This window comes from Carcharodon carcharias, chromosome 6, assembly GCF_017639515.1.
Source record: "Carcharodon carcharias isolate sCarCar2 chromosome 6, sCarCar2.pri, whole genome shotgun sequence".
NCBI lineage: Eukaryota > Metazoa > Chordata > Chondrichthyes > Lamniformes > Lamnidae > Carcharodon > Carcharodon carcharias.
Genome location: NC_054472.1, coordinates 70292127 through 70314714, shown reverse-complemented (window position 1 = coordinate 70314714; position 22588 = coordinate 70292127). Strand labels below are relative to the sequence as shown.

General features: G+C 40.2%; 1 protein-coding gene across 3 annotated transcripts in view; it reads right to left on the bottom strand.

The window, feature by feature from the left end:
• The window catches only part of LOC121278880 (lethal(3)malignant brain tumor-like protein 4), a 385309-nt gene that overhangs the window by 285764 nt on the left and 76957 nt on the right, over positions 1-22588 (bottom strand). For all 3 annotated transcript variants that reach the window (XM_041189341.1, XM_041189342.1, XM_041189343.1), the window contains 4 exons: positions 20449-20543; positions 9458-9562; positions 8254-8389; positions 7748-7839 (listed from right to left, as the gene is read on the bottom strand). In XM_041189341.1, the coding sequence (XP_041045275.1) occupies positions 7748-7839; positions 8254-8389; positions 9458-9562; positions 20449-20543 (428 nt within the window). The remainder of the gene's footprint in view (positions 1-7747; positions 7840-8253; positions 8390-9457; positions 9563-20448; positions 20544-22588) is intronic.

The following is a 22588-nucleotide window of genomic DNA, read 5'->3' as shown; positions in this document are numbered from 1 at the left end:
AGCCTACCATGGTGTCTGCAAAGGAACCAAAGTGAAAGGAACTTCATTTTGAATTTGTAAGGTGAAAATATTTTGCCTGGTGTCTGCTTAAAGTCTATGGGTTGCTGTTGCCTTAGTGGAAATTACTTTGGGAATTTGTTAAAAGTTATGATAGTAGTAATTTGTAGCCATGTGTAAATTAATAAAATTCTCCTGCAGTTTGATGTGAAAACCTCTCGAGAACTGGTGGTCTGATTCCTGAATATAGAGCTGCATCTCAAACATACCACTTAAAAATATAGGTTATGACAGTTGTTTGAAGTTTCCCTCTGAGATTTTTAAATAAGTCAGCTTTACCAACTGCCATGTCATAACACAGCCTTGAATATATTTAACGACCCAGCCTCTACAGCCTTCTGTGGTAAAGAATTCCACAGATTCATTACCCTCTGAGAGAAGAAATTCCTCCTCAACTCTGTCTTAAATGGGCAACCCCTTACTCCGAGTTTGTGCCCTTTGGTGCTAGACTCTCCCGCAAGGGGAAAAAACCTCTCTGCATCTACCCTGTCAAGCCCCCTAAGAATCTTATGTGTTTCAATAAGGTCGCCTCTCATTCTTCTAAACTCCAATGATTATAGACCCAACCTAATCAAGCACTCCTCATAAGAAAATCCCTCCTTACTCAGTATCAACTTAGTGAACCTTCTCCGCATTGCGTGCAATGCCAGTATATCTTTCCTTAGATAAGGGGGCCAAAACTGTTCACACTATTCTAGGTGTGGTCTAACTACTGCCTTATAAAGTTTTAGCAAGACTTCTCCAAGTTATACTCCATTCCCTTTGAAATAAAGGCAAACATTCCATTTGCCTTCCCTATTACCTACTGAATTTGTAGGCTAGCTTTTTGTGATTCATGCACGAGGACCCCCAAATCCCTCTGTGCTGCAGCTTTCTGCAGTCTTTCTCCATTTAAATAATATTCAGCTCCTTTATTCTTCCTTCCAAAGTGCCTAGTGTTACATTTTCTCACATTATATTCCATCTGCCAAATTTTTGCCCACTCATTTAACCTGCCTATATCCCTCTGTAGACTCTTTTGTATCATCCTCACCATGTGCTTTCCCAGCTATTTTTGTGTCATCTGCAAAATTACTGATCTATAATTAAGTACGGATAATAGGCAGGTACTCTAATTGGCAGGATGTGAATTAGTGTCCCACAGGGATCTGTGCCAAGATTTTCATTATTCACTGTATTCATTAATGGTTTTGTTTCTGGGATAGAGAGCCATACATCCAAGTTTACCAACGTCACAAAGATAGGTGGTATCGTAAGCACTGCAGATGGAAGTATAAAAGGGTTGCAGAGGGATACTAACAGAGTAAGTAAATAGACAAACTCTGGCAATTGGATTTCAATGTAAGCAAGTGAGGTCATTCACTTTAGACCAAGTAAAGAACAAGGAACTTTCTAAATGCTGAAAATCTAGAAACAGTGAAAGTCCAAAGAGATATTGGGTGTCTATATACACATATCATTAAAACATTAAGGACAAGTACAGAAAATAATCAATAAGGCTAATGGAATACCGGTCTTTATATCTAGAGGATTAGAATACAATGAGGTAGACATTATTGCTACAGCTTTACAACAACCTGGTTAGATCACACCTGGGGTACTGTAAGCAGTTCCGGTAACCACATCTTGGGAAGGATATATTGGTCTTGGAGAGAGCACAGTGTAGGCTTGTCCAAATGCTACCTGGACTCCAAGGGTTAAATTATGAGTACACACTATTGGTGGTATTCTCTGGAATTAATAAGGTTGAGAGTAATTTGATTGAAGTTATCAATATGTTAAGGGGAACTGATAAGGTAGATAAAGAGAAACTATTTCTGCTGGTTGGGGAGTCTAGGAGTAAGGGACATGAACAATGTTGCCTCTCATTTTTTCCAGCCATGTGTGGAATGAATTTTGTTATCTCACCAACATCAAGGTCATGTGCAGATATGTATCACCCAGTAGAAACAAAAAAAAATATATAAAATATATATTTTATGTGTATTTTAAAAATTCATAGGTACGGAAGAAGCAGAAAGAATATTAAAATGAGATAATTAACAAGGTGCATGGCTAAGATACTTATTTAATATGAAATTAAATAAAAAGAAAACGGACACGGCAAAATTTTCAGGAGCCTTTTAGAATCTTACAAGAACTTGTCTCGTTTCTTTCCTTATTCCTTCACATTGCCATTCACACCTCATCTGGACACATCTTTTATTTCTTTACTCTACCCATTACCACTCTCATTGACTTTCGTACCATGTAATCATTTGTTATTCAATCTCTCCCACCCTTCACCCTATCACAGACATTCACCTTTGTTATTCCTGCCCCTCTCCCCATCCACTGGCTTAAAAACACTCACCTTTCTATTTTTTGTCGATGAAAGGTCACTGACCTGGAATGTTAACGCTGTTTCCCTCCACAGATGCTGCCCGACTTGGACTATTTCTAGCATTTTTTATTTTTATTACTAATTAGCTCGTCAGTTAACAATCTGCTGCAACATTTTAATGATGTGAACGCTTCCAGAAACTTAGTTTATATAAAAGAAAGAACTTACATTCATCCAGCGCCTTTCACCACCTCAGGACATGCCAGGGTGCTTTACAGCCAGTGAAATACAACCATCCCCCATTTAGCATGCCTGATATGTTCCTAAGAAATGGTGTGCTAAACAAAAATCACTTTCGCATAAGAAAGCATTTAATGAGGGTTATGTTCCAAACTTGTATTTTTTACAGTAAAACCTATTTGCTGCCTTGAACCAAACTGGCCCAAAAATCCTCGTTCCATCTCCTAATAACTTACCACCTGCTCACCACTTCTCATCTCTAGCTCACTGCCTCCTCGACTTGGAGCTTATCCCCAATTGCCACTTTGCTCCAAAATCCTCCCAAATTGCCGACCCTTCTGCTCACTGCCTCTCCTGAGAGACGATGAACAGGAGGGTTCTTGAGGTAAGTGCAATGAGTCAGGACAGACAGAGAACAAGAGGGAGATGGCATGCAGGAGGGTTGGCAAGTCAGGAGAGGCAACAAGTGGGAGGGAAGTAGCAAGCAGGAGGATCAATGAGTCAGCGGAGGCAGCAGGTCGGAGGGTTTGGGAGAGGCAGCAAGCGGGAGGGAAGTGGCAAGTGGGAGGAAAGGTAGCCAGTGGGAGAGTAGCAACAAGTAGGGAGAGGTGGTGAGCTGGAGGGTTCGGAAGGGAAATGGCGAGTTGGGACTTCCAACTCACCACGTCCTTGCTGCCTCTCTCAAACTCAGTTGATTTTTTTTTTTAAATCCTCAATGTTCCCAGTCCACAACGGATCCTCACCAGCCAATGGAACCAGCTGCATCTCTGCTGGAACAACATCAGTCAAACCTGAGGTTGCACCTCCAAAACAAATATTTGTGCCCAGAGAGCTCCTGGTTCCTCAGAAACTACTCACTGGTTTGCAGCAAGTCAGACAAACCTCTCAACTTGCAGCTTAATTTCTCCACCATCTCCTTTTTTCAGAGAGCTTGCTCCCTCTCTTCTTCCACTGCCATTTGCTGAGCTACTAGCCAGTTGTTGCCACGTGGCCTGGATGGCCGCATTGAGCGGGATCAGGTATCAATGGAAATCAAGCCATGTATGGCATCACAGCTTCATGAAGCATCGATTGGTGGAGCAGTAAAATATGATCCACATGTCATGTGAGTGGCATTAATAATCAAGACGGACTAGTGCGCAAACATGCAGGCACACAGCTTAGAGGAAACTTAGGACATAGCCTAAAAATTAGGACCAGGTTTTTCAGGAGTGAAATTAGGAAACATTCTACATGCAAAAGGTGGTGCAAGTATGGAACTCTCTTCTGCAAATGACAGCTGATGTTAGATCAATTGTAAAATTTAAATGTGGGGCTGAAAGATTTTTGTCAGCCAAAGGTATTAACGGATATGGGGCAAATGGGGTCCATGGAATTAGTTCACAGATCAGCCATGACCTCACTGAATGGTGGAACAGACTCAAAGGGATAAATGGTCTACTCCTGCTTCTTTGCTTCTATGAGGCAAGTGCTCAGGTTCAAATTTTTAAACAATTATGATCAATGTCACAGAATTCTACACACAAAGAGTAGTCAACATATGAAATAAACTAAGAATAGAGCAGTTGAGGCAAAAACCCTAGAATTATTTAAGAAACAGTTAGATACTATGATAACAGAACTTTGAATGCCTTTCTGGACATATTGGCTAAGATGGGTCAAAGATCCTTTCTCATCTGTAGCTACCTTTTGGCTGTATGCCTCCTGTTGGAAGTATCTATCATTTCTGAATATATAGCTATACTTTAGATATCGTCCTTCAGTGTGGTGGAGGAAACTACACAGAACAGATGGTGATATGCCAATCGCATTGATGATCAAGACATTCAAATTCATCGCATTAAACTCACTCATCACCAACCAGGTGTCTTGCACGGAAATGCTCGTTTGAAAATTGTAAAAGCTATCGTCTTAAGCAGACAAGCCAAGAGAGTAACACTCAGCAAAGTGGAAGCTTCTCACATGTTGAAGCAAGAGGTAAGTACAGAGAAACATTTTCCATGAAGTGAGTAACAGCAAAAGTCAAATGACTCATCATTCTGCCTAGGACATTCCTTAGGGTTTATTATCAAACACAGAGGCTAGGAATCCAGCAGCGAGTAGCTCACCTCCTGACTGCCCAAAGTTGTCCACCATCTACAAGGCACAAGTCAATACTCCCCACTTGCCTGGATGAGTGCAGCTCCAATGACACTGAAGAAGCTGGACACCATCCAGGACTGAGCAGCCCACTTAATTGGCATCCCATCCACAAACATTTACTCCCTCCACCACTGACACACAGTAGCAGCAATGCATGCCATCTACAAAATACACTGCAGAAACTCACCAAGGCTCCTTAAGCAGCACCTTCCAAACCCACGACCTCTACCATCTGGAAGGACAAGAGCAGCTGATAGATGGGAACACCACCACCTGGAAGTTCCCCTCCAAGCCACTCACCATCCTGACTTGGAAATATATCACCGTCCCTTCACTGTCGCTGGGTCACAATCCTGGAACTCACTCCCTAACAGCACTGTGGGTGTAGCTACACCACATGGACTGCAGTGGTTCAAGAAGGCAGCTCACCATCACCTACTTAAGGGCAATTAGAGATGGGCAATAAATGCTGGCCTGGACAGTGGCGCCCACATCCCATGAATTAAAAAAAGACAATAAAAGTTGCTTAGACTGGTGTGTCTTTGGTTTGGTCCAGCTTGTGAGACAAAGTTGTCAGGCATTCCTCTGGATAGCTTCTATGCTCTCCAGCATAGATTCTTGTTTAGGATGAATGACAAGACACAATGGCTGCTGCATGAAATCTTAACAAGTCAGGTAAGTGACCCTTGAGAAATTAAGGATTACTTAAGAGCCAAAACCACTCCCTTCAGTTTTCTAATTCTTGCTGCAATTCCCAACTTCATTATCAAATCACTGTGTACATTTTTAAATTCTAAATGTCCTTGCTCATTAAGTGGTGATTTTGAATCCATAACAAGATTATTTTTCCCATAATTTTTTTTGTAAAAGGAAGGGTGTGAGACATAGTACATTTAAGACAAATAGATAGGCATTTGAAATAAGAAGCATATTTTAAGATAAAAACAAAAAACTGCGGATGCTGGAAATCCAAAACAAAAACAGAATTACCTGTAAAAGCTCAGCAGGTCTGGCAGCATCGGTGGAGAAGAGTTGACGTTTCGAGTCCTCATGACCCTTCAGCAGAACTCCTGTTCTGTTGAAGGGTCATGAGGACTCAAAACGTCAACTCTTTTCTTCTCCGCCGATGCTGCCAGACCTGCTGAGTTTTTCCAAGCATGTTTTAAGAACTGCTTTAAACTGGTATGTTAACCTACAAGCTACTTGATGTGGTATGAAGACATTCAGTAGGTGAGAGGCCTGGAAAAAAAACTTGATGAATAGAGCAACTGTACAAAGTGTATAAAATAAAGTGATTGCCAAGCTGGAGGCCACTTCAGTAAAAAAGGTGACAGAGTTTGTACTAGCAAATATGAGAGAAGAAATTTGGCACTAAAAAAGGAATGTGATGGCATCTAAACAGCCAAGTCAGGTAAACATGAAAATTTGTCCTACAGTTAATTGCTTGTGAGCAGTGCAGCAGCTTGGAGGACACAAATGGTAGGATTGGGAACTAGACCTGTGATGTGTGCAACATGCATGATCTAGTATATCCTGGAATGGCAAAGAACCCAGGAGTTGTAAACATGCATTAAGTCTCAGGGGATGTATTGTTTGAGCAGAGAAATGTTGAAGACAAAGACCAATATGTTTCAGGCGGTACACAACCCACATATAAAGAGGATACTAAAGCAGAGGGGAGGAAAGAAGTAATTCTTCAAAGACAGAAACATTACAGGGAAACCCTGTGGGTCTGGACTTGTACAATGGGTATCTAATTTGCGACAGTTATGTAAATAAGGCCAGTAAACATCATGGTATTGTAGTGTAAGGGATTACCGATGGAAAATAACATAACGCTGTCCAGGAAAACAGGTGCATGTCGGAGCTTTCATAATAAGGGCAATAGGCAACCTGATTTGCATCCGTGGCTGAGAGTCTGGTGTGTTCATCATGATGTTAGGGCTACAGGACATAACTAATGAAAAGGACTTCCAGAAAGGGAAGTAAAAAAATCAAAAGTCATGGTTCATTTGGAAACTAATGACATAGCAAAATGTAGGATGTATGTTTTGCAGAGGAAATTCAAGGAGTTTCATTCTAAATTGAAGGAAGTGCAAGATCTCAAGCACAGTAATTTCAAGATTACTCTTAAGTGCTGCAACAGTTCAGCAGAAACAAAATAAAAACTTCAGAGCATGATTAATTTCATACAGAGCATGATTAATTTCATAGGTAGGATTTTCTGTGCTCATTTTGCCATTTTAGTGACAATAGCAGGGGAGGGGTGGTAAATTGGTCATGGATTTATTATACTGGATCCTGTCCATTTTGTCTCCAAATGTAGCTTCTAGCATCATTTTTACTGAAATATAGGTGGGTGTATTTAAGTGAAGTGATGACGATGGAGTTGCATACGTCACAGTTTCCGAGCTAGTTGCTAAGAAAACTGGAAGAGAATGGGCACTGACATTTGCTAGGAGAGACGCAATGCCTTTAAGCATTTAAATCTCACAGCAGTGAGTGCAATGGGGGTGGGAGCCACTGTTATACTCATTCACTGCTGCAGATTTGTTCGTGCAAACGGAGAGAATTTTTTCCTTTCAACAAGGCCCTCTTTAGGCTGCCACATACATCCAACTGCAGTCACAACAGCCATTTGCAGCAGTGATCTTCCCAGCATCAGCAGAAAAGCCACTTATTTCCCATCAAAAGAATTTAAAATAAAATTAGCCCCACAGATTTTTTTCAGGATCAGCGCTGGGTCACTTGGCCAGTGGCTGACAAACAGCAATCTCTGAGTCCTGGGAGCTCCGACAAGAATATTTTCTTTGCTTGGAATTCTTATGCACTAGTCTAGCTTTGTGTTGAGAAGTAGACCCTCTGCAAATGAAGACTCAGTTTATTTAAATGCTTATATTAAAATCAATCTTACAAAATGAAGAATAAACTACTTAAAATAGTTTGGTCACATGGTGTGGTACTGTGAAACGAAAGAATACTTACTGTATTCTGAACTTTAAATAGATTCTTTGGGGCTAGTTGGGTTTTACAGGCCTTCAGGTAGTTTGCCCAGTTAAACTCCTCTTCCTTATAGCCTGAAAGGAAGTCAGAATCCTGTTAATAATGGGAAAGTTGATAGGGAAATTTAATGATACCACGAGAATTTATTTCATAACGTCACAAAACAAAATACTGTGCAATTTTTTTCTTTATAAGTCCCAAATGTCAATAGCATAGTACTCAGCCAGTTTAGCATCTGAGATTGCCTGGCCAAACTAATATTTATTCTTGCATAGGATAGTTCAACATGCTTAACTGAATTTGACTTTCTCGCTTCATTTCAAACTACAGGAATGCCTCTGACACTTAGCTATTGCAAAGGCATTTGTTACTAAGATCAAGATAATGTGGTTTTCAAATGTGATATGGGAATAATGTATATTCTGCACTGTCTTGCTAACTTTCTGATAATAAACATTTATATTCATCTCTATATGCGACTTTCAGACCTTTGGGAAGATGCAATTTGTGGCCGGTCTTCTCACACCATCCCACAGGATGGATATCGGGTGAGTCAATGTTAGTCCAGAAATCAAAACACTCAGAATATCCATCAAAGTGGAGCCTCAAGCGAACACCACACACCTGATGGGAAGAAACAGTCAAGCTAAAGTTGTTAACAATAATAATGCAGTAAAACTGTGTTAGGAGTCACTGATGTTGAGCACATGCCATATTACACATTAGTAAATACTTCACTAGAACAAATCATTTTGTGATTTATGTCTGTGGACTGGATGCTTAATGTCTACTTCTGAACACAAAGCTAAACTAGTGCATTTTTAAATGTGACTGTTAGGAGCTCGCAGTGGGTTTACATTAATGCAGTGCTATTTAAAGTATTATACTTCATAAATATATAATTTTAAATATTGTAAGATATGAAAATAAATTCCAGTAATAACTGGGGCAGATTTTCCACTTATTCAACTGTGAGTTAAATAATAGCCTGAGCAGCTTGGATGGAGCAACTCACATTGGAAAAAATTAGCTCCGTTATAGGCATGCATTCTTCCTCACCTGATTTCGCTCCAAGTGCTCCACCCAGGTGATTATTTAATTCCTAGCATAAAGGGGGAAATTAGTAATATACTAATTGTCTTGGCAGCAAGAGGTCATTTGTCCATCTAACCTATTATTACAGAAATCTCAGTAGCTTCTTTACTGTGACTCTGAAGCTTAAGGTGCTCTACTACAAGAAGCAGCTGATCGTTTACTGTCATTTGATTTGTGTGTGCATGGCAAGCTTAAACCACTCAATCTCGTGGGCTTGACTCAGTGTCCGAAAATTATGCTACACAGACATCAGCAGTAACAGTAAGCCTTGGCACAAATCTGGCACGAGAAAGAAATACAAAAATAAGATGCAGGAAATCTGAAATAAAAACAGAAAATGCTGGACATACTCAGCAGGTCAGACAGCATCTATGCAGACGAAAGAAGGTGAACATTTCAGGTCTGTAACCTTTCATCATAGACCTGAAATGTTAAGTCTTCAGTTTTTCTCCACAGATACTGCCTGACCTACTGAGTATGTCCAGCATTTTCTGTTTATATTACAAGAAATAAATACCCATGTCAAAAATCAATGAACACAAGAGGCACAGTTCCAACACATTCAGCCACAAATTTCTCACACACATGAAATCTTACCTCTGCCACTGACAACACACAGAACATGGAGGGATGCCTTGGGTCAATGCCTTCCAATTTCATGCCTACTTTAAATCCGTTTTTATTCTGGGGAACTAACTGAAACTGTAAGAGAAAAACAGTGGAGTATAAGTGCTTCCTCTACATAATTGTCTTCAAACCTAAAGAAATGTTCGGCAATGCTCCAAGCTGACTATCTGCTGCCTACATGGCAACTTTATCCCACCTTTGGACCTCTGGCTTTAACTTTTCACTGTCAGGTATTCTGCAATATCTAACCCAATCCCTACCCAAACCATCACTCTTCTTCTGCCTTCTGACTCTTCTGCTGACATCTTTGGCTTAAATTTCTGCTTGGATTAACCTCACAGTGGCTCTTGGTGCCTCTCTCAGAATTATCTGAAGGACCCATCTAGGTACCCCTCCCTTTATGCCTATAAGCAGCAATCCCAACTGCCCAATCCTCCTGTCACAATGATCTTCTTGGCCAATGTGTCTGCTAGGGGGGTTTTCTGCAGAATGTTTATTCATTATCAGATAAGATGGTTGCAATTCATGTCCTTGTGAACCACTGCATTGAAAACATGGATTTGGCTTCATGGATGAAGACAACTTGACTCTTACTATCGCCTCCCCATCCAGCCATACTTTCCACCACCTGCCCAGCCCAAATTTGTCCTTATTGCCAAATTATTGCATTACTTAGAGCAAATATCAACTTGTTTTCCCTTTTTTAACCACTTTGCAGTACTTGGTGTATGTTCTCGTGGCAGCTTTACAGTGAATTTAATAAAACAGGCTGTTACATTTCACAGCATCACATTAACAGTCATGCAGATTTACAAGGGGGTTTCCATTTGGTGATAACGAATAAGCGATTTAGGTCACATTATGTTATCTCCAATATGTAAAACAAAAATCAGGGATGCATAGCGACAGATTGTGCAAGAGGTGAGATTTTGCCAATCTGCACTCTCAGCAGTTGAGGTGCCATCACAGAATAGCAAAGTTATCCTTGCATCCACATGCAAGAGGTAGCAGATGAGTATCCCAAAGTTTTAATGATCACATTTAATACACACTGTACTTTATTCAGTGGGCTTGCATGATAATTTCATGCTCTGAGCTGTGGATAAAATTATATATTGTCCATTATGCATGCATCAACTAATAGCAAAATAGAACATCAGATATCAATTTAAATATGCAAAGCATAACATTCAATTCAAAGTTGTTAAAAATATGTACCAGATTAAAGTCCCTCACATGTATTATCCTATTGAGAATTTAGTCACTATCAAGGATTTGAAAAACATTACATCAGATCCAGGTGATTTGTTCACATTCATTTAATTTAAAAAAACCCTTATGAACGTGTGTTTATTAATATTTATTTATTAATATCGTGCACATACATTCTTCCTGTCCAACTTCCTGTTATCATGATTTTCTGCATCGTTTCTATGCCAACATTTAATATTGAAACTGGCCAAGTAAATTAAAATTTAGAGTGAAGATCTTGCGTGTGAACAACTAGCCAGTAGGATGTAGTTTCAGACGTTGGTGAGTAGGTGGCACAGTGGAGTGACTTTCTGAAGTCTTTACTCTGTCAGCACCTTACATATCCAAAAATAATCATCAACTAACTATCAGCATGTCACAGGCAATTTGCTGGTGCAATATTTTGGGGGGTGAAATAGAATGGTGATTATGTTACTGAATCAGTTATCTTGATGCCTGGACAAATGACCTGAGGATATGAATTCAAATCCCACCATAGAAGCTGAGGAATTTAAATTCAATTAATTAAATAAATCTGGAAATAGAAAACTAGCATCAGTAATGAAACCGCCAGATTCAGGATTGCTCGAAAAATCCATCTGATTTACTCATGTCCTTTAGGGAATTAATCTGCCAACCTTACTTGTTCCGGCCTATTTGTGATTCCAGACCCAAAGTGACATGGTTGACTCTTAACTGCCCTGTTAAATGGCCTAGGGAGCCACTTAGTTGTCTTCAAGGTGGCGGTTCACCACCTTAAGGGCAATTGGGGATGCTGGCCTTGCCGGAGACAGTGGTTAAAAAAAATTAGTGATCACGGGGTCAGTGCTTGGGAGTTGAGACCAAGTATTATCATTTTCCAATCTAAACTGGAGTCACAGTTGTACAAATTGTTCATAACAGAATAGAAGAGTTAGAAGCACTAATAGCTATTGAGTGATGTGACAGCCAAATACTGTGGACAGAAGACTGGGAATTTTATATTCCTGGTTGTGACATTTTCAGGAGAAATTTGAGGATAAAGGAGATGGGTGGGCATTGTTTGTCAAGGACTCGATCACTGTGCTAGGACATAAGAATGTTATAAGGACTGAAATTAAGTTACAAAAAATTCAGGGTAAAGGTACAAATCTTGGTGGGTATGATAAGTCATCAAACTGTGGCTTTAATATAGGGGAGTAGCTCTACAAACAGTTCAGAGAAATGTACAAGAAAAATGAGGTAATAAAACTGGACGATTTTAACAATTCCAATAGAGACATGAGTAAAGTTAATTCCAGTAGGCCAAATGGGGAAAACCATCCAGTCCTGATTTCTAGATCAATATGTTTCTGGAAAGCAACTTGGCTCAATTTAAACCTAGGAAATTCAGTTGGGCAAATAACAGATCTGAGACTGAAACAAGATAACAGCACCAGCAGCAATGATATAGCCTTGAGTTATATGGATGAGACTCGAACCTGAATACAGTTCAGGCCTCCTGATGTTGGCTTCAGGTAAGTAACCTGGCTGGTCCACTGACTTCAGATACATTTGGGCGCAAGTTAAAAATTACCCTAATGAGCCATATGTGCTGGAAACTTCCACAGTTCGGCGTCAGACATCAGTAAGTATTTCTGTAAGACCAGGCATATGACCAGTGAGTAATTGGGTGTTCACTGTTTTGGGAACAGGATATCTGGCACTTGCTTCAAAAACCTAAAAGCTTCCAGCAGCTGTTTATTGAAAAGTGCATTGTTGGTGGATAAAACCTCTCCAACCCTGGGTCAGTGATACACAGCTGAGAGGCACAGCATGTCATGGCACCAATGTTTCCTGATTCAGGAGTGGTAATCCTTCTGGAATAAGGCAAAGCACAGAAGTGGTTCCCTGTTTGGTCCTCCAGGGCCCCCTCCCACCGAAATCCAATCTAGAATGTCTAAATGATGCCAGCACTCTGTGACATTGCTGTAGTCACCATTCAGAGGATCTGAGTTCAAATTCAGAAAAAGATTTTGAGACCTGAGACAGTCAGGCAAGAAAAGGCTATTCCTCATAATCTTTGGCATCTCACAAAGTGCTTCCTCCTACTCAGACTACCTTACTGCCCTTTAAATGCTTATGATGCATTCTCATTTTGTAGCAGAGCACACAGTGTAGCTGCAGCTTTATTATATTAACATTTAAAAAGACTTTATCTAACAAGTCCCGCTAACACAATTTGGTTACATGGTGGAGAAATTAGGTCAAACAGAACCTTGGTTAGGCCACACTTGGAGTACTGCGCAGTTATGGTCTCCATATTATCAAAAGGATACAGAAGTATTTTAACTCATAATACTGCAGTGCTATAATCCTGTCTTAGTGTTACTATTAACTGAATTATCCATGCAGTAGATTGTAAATTATCATGTTACTTATTTCCAAAGATAGAAAAGAAAAAGAAATTCCCATTTTAATTTTTTTTAAAAGTTCATTCACGATGACAGGTCATGTTCAGCTACTGGTAAATTCTCAACTAAAAAGCTAAACATCTACAGTCAAACTCAGTTTCTGCTACGTTTGAGACTGCCACAAACACACATGCATGCTTTACCCCACCCCAGTTTCTTTTCCTTGCAACCTCTGCACCGACTGCTAGATTAGGATTTTACTATTTGGAAATCGAAGGCAATCTATCGTCGTTATTTAAGATAGTCTTTGGTATGTAAAGTGCATTAACAGTGGCAAGTACTTCAATAGAAAATTTCTTAGAAACTGTCTTTCAATTAAGCTAGTATTGGTGTATTTAATAAAAGACATTGTAGGATTTCAATCCCTCTATGAGATTTTTCTATTTGTGTCTGGACTAAATACATAAAGGTTTCTGCTCTTAAAAAACTTAACACATTCATGTATACTGCAACAAACTGGCTTCTTATCAATTAGGCTAAATGTTACATTACTACATTTGAATTGGCAAATGTTATTTTTGTGACTGTATTTCCTAATGTGAATATACATGGAAAATGTAGAACATTTTACAGCGGCTGGAATAACATTAGATTTTCATTTTCTGCACCTTGTGCAAACAAGAAAATCGTATTTATGTATATGAAAGCTGAAGTGGCAAACACTGATAGCATTACCTATACAGAAACAATTCTTGTTACCTCCCTGCACTTGAATTTCAATGAATGTAGCAACGCTCATCCAGACTTTATTTGCTACATGACTGCTGGTTGCTATGGAAACTGTGAGAATGATTAACTGAAAATCATCTGGGAATGCAAAACAGCAGAGAGGTTTTCAGCTGTGAGTTTTTGGTCACAATAATGTGAAGTGACAAATGATGATCATCCTTTTTATGTTATGCTAAAATAAAACTATGATTATATGGCGTTACTAAGGGAACCTGCTTTTGGACAGCTAGCTGAAGCAAAAAAAAGGTACTGACTATAATAATGTTTAAAATGCAATTACATTCTTTGAAAAATACACTAACATTGGCCCAAATACTTCAATGGTGGGGGGCTAGTCAGGTCAGGTCAGGGGTGGGGAGGGAACGGGAGAGTCGGGCCGGGGGGGGGGGTTGCTGGAGTGGTGTCGGGTAAGGGATAGCCAGGTCAGATCAGTTCAGGGGGAGTAGTTAGACGGTCGAGAGGGAGTCGGGGAGCTGGTTAGCAGTAACCCAGGAGTTAGACTAAGATTTTTCTGTCTAAAATTTCCAGGGTAACAATTCATGTAAATAAGTCGAAACCATCTGAAGTCTCCGATTCTAACTCAAGAGTCAGAGTCTTTATTGGAGGGTCCCGGGGAGCAGGAGAAATACAAATCAGAAGTTCAAACTTCCTAGGCAATTCCCATGGGTCCCTCTGAAGGGTCCCATAGCACATTATGGGGGTTACGTCCAGTCTCCAATGTTCCGGAGACTGGAAGATCTTGCCCATTTTCTTTGGTCGCAATGGTTAGAGGTATTGGGAGTAAAACTGGTCAATGGCAGTAGCACAGAACAGGCTCCTGGTGAATCAGTTGCCCATTTCCACTCCGTCCTAGTCTTGAACTCCCATCTTTCCCACGTTTCTCTCCTATCTCTCCTCAAGACCTCTCTGAACACATCTTGTCCATTAGATCTACTTCCTGCTCCCTCAACCCTATTTCCATTAGACTGCCAAGCATCCAACTTCCCCTCCTGGTCCCCATATTAGTTGTTTATCATTCACAGTTTTCTTTCTTCATGTTAAAGAAAAAACCTTGACCCCTTCAACTATTCAAAGGACAGCTTATCTCCAAGCTTTCTTTCCTCTCCAAAGTCACTGAACCTATTATTGCCTCCCAAATTATGTCCATCTCTCACAGAACTCAATATTTGAAATTCTCTCTTCAGGTTTCTGCCCCTCCTGTGGCACCGAAAACAACTTGTACTAAAGTCACAAGTGACAGCCTATGTAAGTGTGACCCACGATAAACTATTCTTCCTCATCCTTCTCGGCCTGCCTGCAGCCTTTGACACAGTTACCTACCGCCTTTCCTCTGCCATCCAGCTGGATAGACTGCAGTTGCCTGATTCCGATCCTATCTATCTAATCATAGCAGAGAATCATCTGCAATGGCTTCTATTCTTGCCGCCCAACGTTACCTCTGGTGTCCCCCAAGCAGCTATCCTTTGTCGTCTCCCATTTGCTGTCCCTCAGCAACATCATCTGAAAACACAACTTCAGGTTGCACACGTACACTGACAACACCCAGTTCTACCTCACCAACACCTCTCACGACCCCTCCACTATCTCTAAATTTCAGACTGCCTGTCTGACATCCAATGCTGAATGAGCAGCTGATTAAATATTGCTAAATTCAGAGTCATTGTCTTAAGTTGCCATCATGAACTCTGTTCGCTTGCTACTAACTCCATTCCTCCCCCTGGCAATGATCTCATGCTGAGCCAAATTGTTTGTAATGTTGGCATTGTACTTGACAATGAGTTCCCGACCACATATTCACACCATCACCAAAATCACCTATTTCATCCTCCATAACATTACCCGAATCTGCCCCTGCCTCAACTCATCTGCTGAAACCCTCATCCATACTTCTGTTACCTCTAAATTTGACTATTCCAATGCACTCCTATCCAGTCTCCCATCTTCCACCCCCATAACCTTAAGTTTATCCAAACCTTAACTTTCCATGTCCTAAGTCACACCAAATCCAGTTCACCCGTCACCAACCTACTTTGGTTCCCAGTTGAGCAATGCCTCTATTTTAAAATTCTCATCCTTAATTTCAAATTCTCATCTTGCTCGTCCCTATCTCTGTTAGCTCCTTCAGCTCATCCACTGCTAGAACTCTTGCCCATTCCTGATCTTAATCATGTGACCATTGGCAGCTATGCCTTCAGCTGCCAGGACTCCAAAAGCTCTGGAACTTCTTCCCTAAACCTCTCTGCCTCGCTATCCTTCTTTAAAATGCTCCTTAAGACCTACATCTTTGGCATCTGCCTGTTATTTTCTGGTGCTCTGTGTCATATCCTGTTTGATAATGCCCCTGTGAAGAGTTTGGCTGTGGCCAAATTGTTTGGGGCAAAATGCAGCAAGATCTGGGCATTATTCAGGCTTGGTCTGGTAAGAGCCACACAATGATCATCTCCACTTGACATTCAACAGCATTACCATTGCTGATTCTCCCATAATCAACATCCTGGGGATTATCATGAACTAGAAACGTGGCTGGACCAGCCATATAAATACTGTGGCTACAAGAGCAGGTCAGAGGCTGGGAATTCTGTGACAAGTAACTTAACCCATGACACCCCAAAGCCTATCCACCATCTACAAGACACAAGTCAGGTGTGTGATGGTACAGTCCACTTGTCTGGATGAGTGTCACTCCAACAACACTCAAGTTGAACACTATCCAGGACAAAGCAGCCTGCTAGATCAACATCCCATCCATCAACTTAAACAGTAACTCCCTCCACCAACAAACATAGTGATAGGTGTGTGCATCATCTGCATGATTCATTGCAACAACTCACCAAGTCTTCTTCAACAGCATCTTCCAAACCCCCTAGCTCTACCACTTAGAAGGACAAGGTGTTAGGAAATCAAGATAGTTTACTAAGTTATATTGGTATTTGTGGGTGTTAGGAATGGATTTTAGCTTTGTTTAAGTTTGATTTGTATTTCTGTGTCTGTGTGTTAAGAAAGGTCAAATGGCAATTTAGTTTCACTTTAAAAAGTGCTTGCATTTCTAATGAGAAGATTTATGAACCCTAAAGAGAAGGTAAACATACAAGGGTGAAAGAATTGGACTGTTGCCTAGCAACAGGAGCCCAGACAGGCAGGTCCCTCCCACAGACACACACACACAAGAGAAACAGCAGCTGTTTTGAAAGCTGTTTTGGGTGCAGTTGGTTCTGAAAGTTGTTGCCAGGAGAAACTAGAGCAAAGGGGACAGAGAGTCAAGCCCAAGCTAAAGAAAAACCCCAAAAATCCAGGCATAGAAGAAGACGGAATCCAAAGAAGACCTTCTAGTCAAAGAAGGACAAGAACCTGGGAAAACGTTCTGTTAAGTGAAGTTAAGAGTGAGGAGCAGAGAGAAAGGCTCCATGCTTCAGATTTAAAGAGACAAAAGTTACAGAAAACAGATTTTAAAGTGAGAACAGTTTGAAAGAGGCCAGAAGATCCAAAGAGACAACTGAAGCTCACAATCTCTCTCTGAAAAAACTATATGATGTCTTAGTTTTCAATTTATGATTTTAATATAAGCTCTTTGCTATGGGCATGTGAAGCAGTGGTGTACTGTTGACACCTGAGTTGGTGAAACAGAGTGCATGTAAGACAGCTTGAATGCATGTGGTGACCCAGGGAAGAGGAACATCAGGAAGATAGTTTGAAACCCTGGAGATGAACCTTTGCAAAAGGTGTCTGAGAGCAAGTGTTGGTTTGGGAGAAGATTCCAAGGTGGGTTCTTGGAGAGTGGAGATTGAAAACCCTCGTGTGAAGGACAGAGTTCAGTGAGACTGGTTGGCTTACAATGTGACAAGTGTCTAGGGGGTAGTTGAGGAGGGATCCATAGCATCTGGTTGAGGTTATATCTGTCACTTGGTTTCAGAGTGTGGTGTGTCTGACCACAGGGTGCCATAGGTGTACATGGACTGTGTACTTACTGTGCACATTAGAGTGTAAGATAGCTTTTATAACTTGTGTTATCCTTACAAATCTGTATACATCTGTAAATACATAGTTGTGGGTGAAGGAGTATTGTAATATAGTTCATCTTTTCTTGTTGAATAAATGTTTTATAGTTTTGTTGAAAGTTCATCAGATGATCTCTGTTCAGTAGCTACTCTCCATGTATCTAAACAAATAAATAAAAGTTAGGATGTATCAAGGTGGATTCTACTCTGGGATCAGGCTTATCCAGGGATAACCTCAGCTGGGGTCGTAACACAAGGGAATAGACAGATGGAAATCCCACCACCTGAAAGTTCCACTCCAAGCCAAACAATGCTTTAATTTGGAACTACAATGCTGTTTCTGTATTGTCGCTCAGTCAAAATCCTGGAACTCTCTCCCTAACAGCACTGTGGATGTAACGAGACCACAAGAACTGCAGCAGTTCAAGAAGGCAGTTCACCACCACCCTCTCAAAGACAATTAAGGGTGGACAATACATGCTGGCCTTGCCAGCAACACTCACATCCCACGAATGAATAAAAAAATTGAAGGACATTGAAGATTACCCTTGGTGCCCAAGCCATTATTTAGCACACAACCAACATCTGGTCATAATCACATTGTCATTTGTGGGGTCTTGCTGTGCGCAAATTGGATTTCCTACATTACAGTAGTGACTACACTTCATTAGCTGTAAAATGCTTTTGGACCTTGAGGTTGTGAAAGGCATAACACAAATATAAGTTTTAAGTTTTAAAATGTCAAGAAGAGGCACAAATAATAAATAAAAATAATTCCAGGGTAAAGATCCCAAAAGATAAAACAAGCTCTGCAAAACTAACCAATTGTTATGATCCCAGCTGAGGTTACCCCTGGACAAGCCTGATCCCAGAGTGGAACCCAGCTTGATGGATCCTAACTTTTACTTGCTTGTTTAGATAGATGGAGAGTGGCTACTGAACAGAGTCACAGGAGTCAGCTGGTGAACTTTTAACAAAAGAATAAAACATTTACTAAACAAGAAAAGATGAATTATATTACAATATTCCTTCACCCACAACTATACCTTTACAGATATATAGATTTGTAAGGATAACACAAATTATGAAAGCTATCTTATACTCTAATGTTCACAGTAAATATAGTCCATGTAAACCAATAGGCACCCTGTGTTCAGACACACCACACTTGGAAACCAAGTGAAAGATGTCATCTCAACCAGACGCTATGGATCTTTCCTCAACTCCCCCCAGGAGCTTGTCACGCCTTGAGACCACCAGTCTCATCCGTCTTTCACATGAGGGTTTGCAATTTCCGCTCTCTAAGAACTTGCCTTGGAATCCTCTCCCAAACCAAAACTTTCTCTCACACGCCTTCTGCAAGGGTTCACCTGCAGGGTTTTGAACTCTGCTTCTGATGTTCCTCTTCCCTGGGTCACCACATGCATTCAAGCTGTCTTCCACGCACACTCTCTCAATGTCTCAGCCGAAGACAGTACCACTATTGCTTCACTTGGCCGTATGAAAGAGTTACAGAACTTCAATTGTCTCCTTGGATCTTCTTGCCTCTTGCAAGCTGTTCTCATTTTAAATCTGCTTTCTGCAGCTCTTGTCTCTTTAAATTTGAAGCTTGGAGCCTTTCTCTCTGCCCCTCACTTTTCACTTCATTAACAGGACCTTTTCCAGGTTCCTGTCCTTCATTTGACTAGATCATCTTCTTTGGACATTCCCCTGTTTCTGTATCACTCCTTTGGCCTTAGGACTTTTTCGTTCTTTTGGGAAATCAGCAGCTCCCTCTCCCAGTGTCCTATCTCTCTGGGGTCCTGGCTTCAAACTAAACTTAAAACTGCTGTTTCTTTAGTTTTTGTGTGTGTCTCTATGGGAGGGATCTGCCTCTCTGGACCCCTATTGCTAGGCAACAATCCAATTCTCCTACTCTTATTTGTTTAATTTAGCTTAGAGTTGTAAAAAACCTCATTATAAATGCCGGCACCTTTTTAAAGTGAAACTAAAACTCAGTTTGACCTTAACACACAGATACAGAAATACTAATCAAACTTAAACTTTCAAGTAAAACTCATTCTTAACACATACAAATACCAATATAATTTACTTAAACTGCCCCTATTTCCTAACACCAATATGGAGAGCAAATTGCAGCACAGGACTCATGAAAATGAAAGAAACATGAATTGAAAGACTCTCTAAGAAGCCTGCTTCAGCTGGTCAGGTCCTGGGACTCCCACATACCAATGCTTATGCTGTGGGAAGAACCTCACCCAAAAACATAACATTTTCTATCAAAGGCTAATTGGACACACACCCGACAGGGTCTCAAAAAATCATGCTACTGCTCCCAGTTAATCAGATCAATCAATCAATGTTTTGGTCAATGGATCCATGAGACCTTTGAGATATGATGTGTTTCAGAACTGTGACTCCTTGGTTACAAGTCTTTTAATTATATCAGTAGACAGGTGGATAATTAGATTAAAAATTAGCAAGTTAAATAGACAGATGTGAACATTTGTATATTAAGAATTTATTAAGTATTCTGAAATCAAGATAACTGTACCTCTTTAAACAGTTTGGGGGGTGCTGCTAATGTTTTCTCTTCTTCAAGATATTGTACCCATGACCAAGCCTTTTTCTTTCCAGTAAGCGGTGTGGCTAACAAGAGAAAGAATACATTTTGTTACAACAAAGAACAAGGAAAAATTAAAGATTAGGATACGTAAGTCAATATCCCACGGTGTTAGAAGTAGATACCACCAATTTAGCTCAAATGCACTCAATTCATTGGGTAACTGATAAAATTTTCAGCACGTCTTGTATAGCATTGTAATTCTTGCTAGTCTTTGACAAACTTTGCTAAAATTTTCAGCCCTTCCTGATTATTTTTTCCAAATGAATTGGGATAGGTGGAGCCAAGAAATGGGTTGAACACCCATTCTGTTTCCGTGTTTTTTTTAAAACAGTCCTCCATTTTCTGCCAAAACTGGCGGGGTATGTGCAATATATCTTCCTATACACTGGCAGGCTATTCTAATGATATTCAAATAAATAAAGTTTGCTATCCAATGTTATTTCTGTCATTTTCACCAAAGCAACACTGGACCTGGGGGACACCTGCTTTGTCATGGCATCCAGCACCTCTATAGTGATGCTAGGATGCACCGAATGTTAAAGACTGGAAATTCTGTGCAATTAACCTGTAATCCAACCTGGGAAAAAAAGAATATTTTAACATCACTTGGCAACACAAAGGCCATTAGCTACAGTTAACTCCACGCCCATCCACAGGGACTCCCCAGAGGAGGCCTTGGAGCTTGCCAAAATTATTTAAATTGGTTGAGGCCAAATAATGAGCTTGGGTCACGGATGCATCTCTGTCGTTACCAGAAGTCCAACATTGCCAGAAGGCACCGACCTCCGCAACAGCCAAAAATGCAGTATCTTGCTTTTTGTTTTACACAAGAATTTCATAGGTCCACTGTCATGAATTAATGAATGAATGCAACTCATTTGTAAATATAATTAAAATATGGCTTTGGCAGAAAGGGCAATTGGATGAATCAGCTATTCTTCCAAACATTCCCATTAGTTTCCTATGGTTTAGAAGTAACGCTCCTGAATCCTGTTTGGTTAATAAGAATTTAACTAATTCTCTCTCAAAACCTGGCAAGATTTTTTCTTCCACTAACCTCATCAATAATCAGTAAACAAATGTGTGTTTTCCTTTGATACCTTTAACTTTAAATTGAGTCTTCTAGTCCTCAAACTCTCCGCCCAAGAGAAAAAGTTTTCAGGATGCAAGTTTTTGTTCTAGTGAAAATCTCAAAGATTTCTCACTTGTTCTTTACATTCCTTTCCAACAACTAACATACCAAGTCAATATTTTTTCCTTGTAGCTCAACTCTCTACGTTTAGGAATGTGCCACGTGACACTTCACTGGAGACCCTCCTTTACATTTTTTTGGTAATAGAGATGCCAGAAGTAAACACAATCCTCTAGATGTAATCTCAGCAAAGTCAGAGAAACATCAAGGTCCTCTTCTTTGACTTTTAAGTCACATCCCTAGTTATACAACTGAATCTCATTTACGTTGTAGAGCATCAGCTTAACAGTTAGCATTAATGACCCTATCTATCAAACCCTCAGATCCCTCTCCTGTTTTGTTATCTCATGAATGTTACTGTTAAACACGTACTTCATGCTCTTCCTTCTTCTGCCTAATTTCATGACTTTACACCTATCTGTGGTGAATTTCATCTGGCACCTTCTGAACCGATGCTGGTTCCCTTTAATCAAACTCTTAAAGCCTCAAACACTTCCCTCACAATCATAGGTCTGTAATTTGAGGCTTCATGCCTTGACCCCTTTTTTCAAGCTGAGGGTCATCCAATCCATTGCAATGCTATCCTATGCACTGAAAGACACAGTCTTTCACCTTCATCACTTGGGTAGTAATCTGGTGTGCGGATCACCTGTATTTTATAGAATCCGACTGAATTTTCATTCCATTTATATCAATGATTTCAGGCAGGTTCTATAAACAAAACAATTAATTCAGTTTACAATCAATAGTGGATTGACCTCTAATATCACAAAACCATTTCAAAAAGAAGCTAAATTTCTGATCTCTAAGTCTGATGGTTACTGAATGTCCTTTCAAATGAGTATTCAACACACCAAAAAGAAACAATTAGAACCA